The sequence below is a fragment of the Arabidopsis lyrata genome (genome assembly GCF_000004255.2).
Source record: "Arabidopsis lyrata subsp. lyrata unplaced genomic scaffold ARALYscaffold_662, whole genome shotgun sequence".
Taxonomy (NCBI): Eukaryota; Viridiplantae; Streptophyta; class Magnoliopsida; order Brassicales; family Brassicaceae; genus Arabidopsis; species Arabidopsis lyrata.
This window is the reverse complement of record NW_003302137.1, coordinates 433-5,156: the sequence shown is the minus strand read 5'-3', so window position 1 is coordinate 5,156 and position 4,724 is coordinate 433. Positions and strand designations below refer to the sequence as shown.

The following is a 4,724-nucleotide window of genomic DNA, read 5'->3' as shown; positions in this document are numbered from 1 at the left end:
AAGACGATATCTGCCTTGCATACTTCCCAGTTATTTCTTTTTCTATATATTCTCTTCAAGTTCCCTCTCTCATTTGCACTTTTTCCAATGACCATTTTTTCTTTTACCAGGGAAAAAGGTGGCTAGGTTCGCTTCAGTTCGTTCATCAGCTTTTCGTGCTTCTGCTGTGGCAGCTCGTGCGGCAAACCCCAACACTGACTGTTCTACTCTAATCAACTGTCATTCTTCTGGGAAAGGAGCCACACATAATTCTAGTCTAGAAAATAGTGTTGGAGAAGTAGGGAATCAGCAATCTCTTACCAGTATATTTGTTGAAGAGAAAAATGACTTAAGAACAGCAAACAAAACAGCGAGGAAGCTTTTCATTGAGGATTTGCCTGAAGAAAATTGTCATTCTACTGATGGCAATGTCGATCTGGGGAATTTGAGTTATATTGACTCTCAAGAACCTGGCGAGGCATCCCAGGCCAGTGCTCTTAACTTGGTTGATAAGCTCATTAGTGAGTGCCGTCTAGAGTTTGATTTTGAAGTTGAAGCTGACTATGGAAGGAAAACAGAAGAAAAATCAAAATTTGTTCAGATTTTTAAAGGTCCACAAGAATTAGCAAAGAAAGTAAGTTACAAAAGCGGAGCTGTTGGAAACGATATTTTCGACTGGGATGATAATCGTGAGGATGAAGGAGGGGGTGATATCTATCGTAGAAGAAAAGATGAATTCTTTGGCGTTGCAAGTAAAAGACGGGAATTTTCTAGCTTGCCTAGAGAACAGAAAAGAGAACTGATACCAGTTGCTGTGGATAAAAGAAGGGCTTCTGATTCCAAACTGTTGCAGCATAGTGTGACTAGGAGCCGAAAAAATATCCAGGGTGCTAAAAAGAATCTTGGCAAAGAGTTAGATGAAGTTCGTGAAGCGGTAGTTTTAGGGAATTATACACAAGTGGCTGCTGAAGCGATTGATGATCTGTCCTCTGGAGCCTGTGGCAAGTTTGATGCTGAGGCGAGTTGTCTTACAGGAAAGAAACTGTCACCAGGAGAAGAGAGAGGATTTTCTCCCGGTGGAGTCGTTACTAGACAATCCAAGGGAACTAAGAGGATTCAGGCTATGAGTAAAGATGAATTGTTGAAAAAAAGAATGAAGAAGGCTAGTCCAAGTCCTGCTAAAGCTTGCCGGAGGAATATTGAAGGGTCTTTAAAGGGTGACCAGCTTGATAAAGAAGGTCCATGCTTCTGGAAGAGTAGGAAGGTCCAGACTGCTTCACGAGAAACTAAAAAGAATCTTGTTGACGAGTTGGATGAAGTTTCTAAGGAAAGCAATACAGAAATTTTTGATAGGCATGAAGAAGCAGAAGCAGGCCCTGATACACAAATGGCTGCTGAAGTGATGAATGCTCTGCACTCTGGGGACGGCAGGGAAATTGATCCTGAGCCAAATAATCTAATAGGTAAGAAATTGTCACCGGAAGGAGGCATTTCTAGTTGTGGAGTCGTTACCAGAAAATCCAAAAGGATCAAGGGGATTCAGGCTGTGGATAGTGATGTTGAATCATTGAAACAAAAAACCAAGAAGGCTAGATCAATTCTTGGTAAGTCTTCTGAGAAGAATATGGATAGGTATTCGAAAAATGACAAAGTTGATATGCCAGATGAAGCTGTTGTGTCAACTACAGAGAAGAGGCAAGGAGAATTATCAAACAAACATTGTATGTCTAAGTTACTTAAGAAATCAAGTAGAGGTGAAGCTGAGGTGTTGAATTATCCCAAGCGGAGAAGATCAGCTCGTATTTCACAAGATCAGGTTAATGAGGCAGGGAGGAGTTCAGACCCCGCGTTTGATACTCCAGTTAAGTCTAAGACGCCGTCAACGAATGTATCGCCTATATGCATGGGTGGTGAGTATCATAGACTTTCTTGCAAGGATTCATTTACATCACACACTACAAGGGAATTTCGTAGCTTAACCTTACCATTAGCGGAACCTATCTCCAAGACAAAGAGTACTAGAAAGAGAAGAGATTTGGGTAGTATACGTGTCCTGTTCAGCCAGCATCTTGATGAAGATGTGACCAAGCATCAGAAGAAGGTATAAGTTGGGTTTATAACTGTGACTTAGTTACCTTCGATTATGTGACCTTATTACCGTGCTTTTTCTTTTACAACTGGTAGTGAATTTTCAGTTTGATATTAAATAAGTTTTGTAGACAAAAGTAAAACATTAACAATCTGGCATTTTCTTAACAGATTTTGGCAAGGTTTGATATCTCGGAAGCTTCCTCCATGAAGGAGGCAACACACTTCTTAGCTGATAACTTTACGCGCACAAGGAACATGCTAGAGGCAATCGCTTCAGGCAAGCCAGTGGTCACAACACAATGGCTTGAAAGCATCGATCAAGTAAGCATATACGTTGACGAGGATATGTATATACTCAGAGATTCAAAAAAGGAGAAGGAGTTCTGTTTCAACATGGGGGTTTCTTTGGCTCGTGCACGCCAGTTTCCGCTACTACAGGTATCTAATACTCTTTTGGTTTCAAATACTTTTTTTTACCTCGTTTGTTCTCCCTTTTCGGCTCATTATTTTTACACTCTTTCAGGGGAGAAGAGTTTTTATCACCCCAAATACAAAGCCTGGTTTAAACACAATCACGACTTTGGTTAAGGCTGTTCATGGACTGGTAATCATTTCTTCGCCTTTTTACACTTTCATGTGCATGTTTCCAAAACTTTTTCTCCCACATACTGATCCATAATGAAAATAAATGCCAGCCTGTAGAAAGACTCGGAAGATCTGCCCTAAGTGAAGATAAGGTCCCAGAGAATCTTCTGGTCTTATCATGTGAAGAGGATCGCGCTACCTGCATACCGTTTCTAGAAAGAGGTGAGTTATAGTTCCGTCTATATAACTTTTGCTTATGTATGTGGTCGATTTCACGGGGAATCACACTTTTTCTTTTCCTTCTCCTCAGGGGCCGAGGTATATAGCTCGGAGTTACTACTGAATGGGATAGTTACTCAAAGGCTTGAGTATGAGAGGTGGGTATTGTTATTTGACAAGAAATTCTTATATTTGTAGAACAAAGCTTTGTCTCATCTTATTCAAGGCTTCTTACTTCTGAATCTTGAACTGTGTTAGGTACCGTCTCTTCACAGACCATGTGAGAAGAACGCGGTCAACGATATGGATCAAAGACGGCAAAGGTAAGTTTCAACGCCGTAGCGGGTAAAAGAGGAAATGTGATCAAACTCATATATGAGAGCTCTGTTTTAGATTAGATTAGAAAGTGGCTGTATATGTAACATGTTTGGCTTCAACTCGTGTAATTATAATCTGTTGGGTTTTGAGTGTTAAGTCATTATGAAAATTTGAAAAGAGGAACGATAGAGATTTTTAAACGAATAGCTGGTTGGATTCTCGAAGCTAACCTGATTCTTTAACCAATCTATTATTTATGATTATCATCATTCAATGGTAGCTAGATTATTTATTCAATGGTCTACACTCGATGGAAACACCCAAACTCAAAACGAAACACACCTGATCAAACATGAATAGTTGTTATAGGATAAAACTCACCAAGATCTATGAGATTTGACCGCAGTCAGCGATCACCAGGGGCTTGGAAGGCTTGTTGTTACGATTTCCAAGCTCTCTACTTAAGGCATTGAGCAGAGTCAATCCTTGAACAACTTGACCGAAAGCGACGGTCTCGCGGCCAAGTAAACTGTCCTCCTGCAGGCCGATCAAGAACCCAGATTCGTTGGTGTCTGGACCACGGTTTTCCATGGAGATGAAACCTGGACCGGTGTGCTGCCTGATGAAGTTCTCATCCTCGAAAAATCTATCTTCGTAGATGCATTCGCCTCCACTTCCATTACCAGCAGTGATATCTCCTCCACAGAACATTTGATAGGGGACAAGACGGTGGAAGATTGATCCCTTGTAGTGGAGTGGCTTACCAAGCTTCCCCATCCCTTTCTCCCCGGTACATAGGGCCCGGAAGTTCTCTGCCGTTCGCGGGGTCGTATCTGCAAAGAGCTCAATCACGATCCGACCAGCCAGTCTGCCGTCCACGGCCAAATAAAAAAAAACTTTAGGATTAGCCTTTACTACTTGTTCAACGCCACCACCACCTCCACCAGCCGGAGGAAGAACATTAACGTTTAATCCGCCACCACCTCCACCAACGGGTGGTACGTGTCCGGCAACAGGTTTAACATTAATTGTAAAACCAACATTAGCCGGAACGTTAATTGTAACAGGTGCATGGGCTTCATTAAAGCTGAAACTTATTTCCATTTCCGAAGATGGATCAGAGATATTATTAGTGTTTGTGGTAGGGAGGCATTCGTATATCAAAAGGGTAAATAATACTAAAACGGTTTAGATTGTGTGCTATGTATAATAATCTCAGATGACAGTTACCTTGATTTTAGGAGGCTTGACCGGAGATTTTACGTATTTCTCTTTCTTTTTCTAACGTATTTCTCATTTTTTTTTCCCGTCAAATCAAATATATTAATATCAAACATAGTTTACAATGTTTGACCAAACATGAATAGTTACAGGATAAAACTCACTCAAGATCTATGAGATTTGACCGCAGTAGGCCATCACCAGGGGCTATTTAAGGCCTTAAGCACAGTCAATCCTTGAACAGTATGAGAGCTCCTAAATCTTAAGACCAGTATGTTGAGATTTCCAAGGCTTCAGTGATCATGTGGTCC

General features: G+C 41.1%; 2 protein-coding genes across 2 annotated transcripts; one reads left to right on the top strand and one right to left on the bottom strand.

Moving 5' to 3' along the window:
- The first annotated feature begins 92 nt into the window (after positions 1-92).
- On the top strand, positions 93-3,398 carry LOC9298426. Its single transcript, XM_002862304.2, has 6 exons — positions 93-2,080; positions 2,239-2,508; positions 2,594-2,674; positions 2,766-2,877; positions 2,966-3,032; positions 3,133-3,398. Exons 1-6 carry the CDS (start codon positions 1,103-1,105, stop codon positions 3,221-3,223), a joined length of 1,599 nt encoding a protein of 532 aa, XP_002862350.2. The 5' UTR covers positions 93-1,102; the 3' UTR covers positions 3,224-3,398.
- Positions 3,399-3,408: 10 nt separating this feature from the next.
- Positions 3,409-4,455, bottom strand: LOC9298427 (peptidyl-prolyl cis-trans isomerase). Its single transcript, XM_021027075.1, has one exon. It carries the CDS (start codon positions 4,294-4,296, stop codon positions 3,580-3,582), a length of 717 nt encoding a protein of 238 aa, XP_020882734.1. The 5' UTR covers positions 4,297-4,455; the 3' UTR covers positions 3,409-3,579.
- Positions 4,456-4,724: the final 269 nt, after the last annotated feature.

Bases quoted from the DNA above. Each gene is read 5' to 3' on its own strand.
- LOC9298426 (XM_002862304.2), top strand. From the start codon at position 1,103: ATGAGTAAAGATGAATTGTTGAAAAAAAGAATGAAGAAGGCTAGTCCA. The intron at 2,081-2,238 runs GTATAAGTTGGG...TTTTCTTAACAG, and splicing joins TGACCAAGCATCAGAAGAAG to ATTTTGGCAAGGTTTGATAT. The intron at 2,675-2,765 runs GTAATCATTTCT...AATAAATGCCAG, and splicing joins TTAAGGCTGTTCATGGACTG to CCTGTAGAAAGACTCGGAAG.
- LOC9298427 (XM_021027075.1), bottom strand. From the start codon at position 4,296: ATGGAAATAAGTTTCAGCTTTAATGAAGCCCATGCACCTGTTACAATT.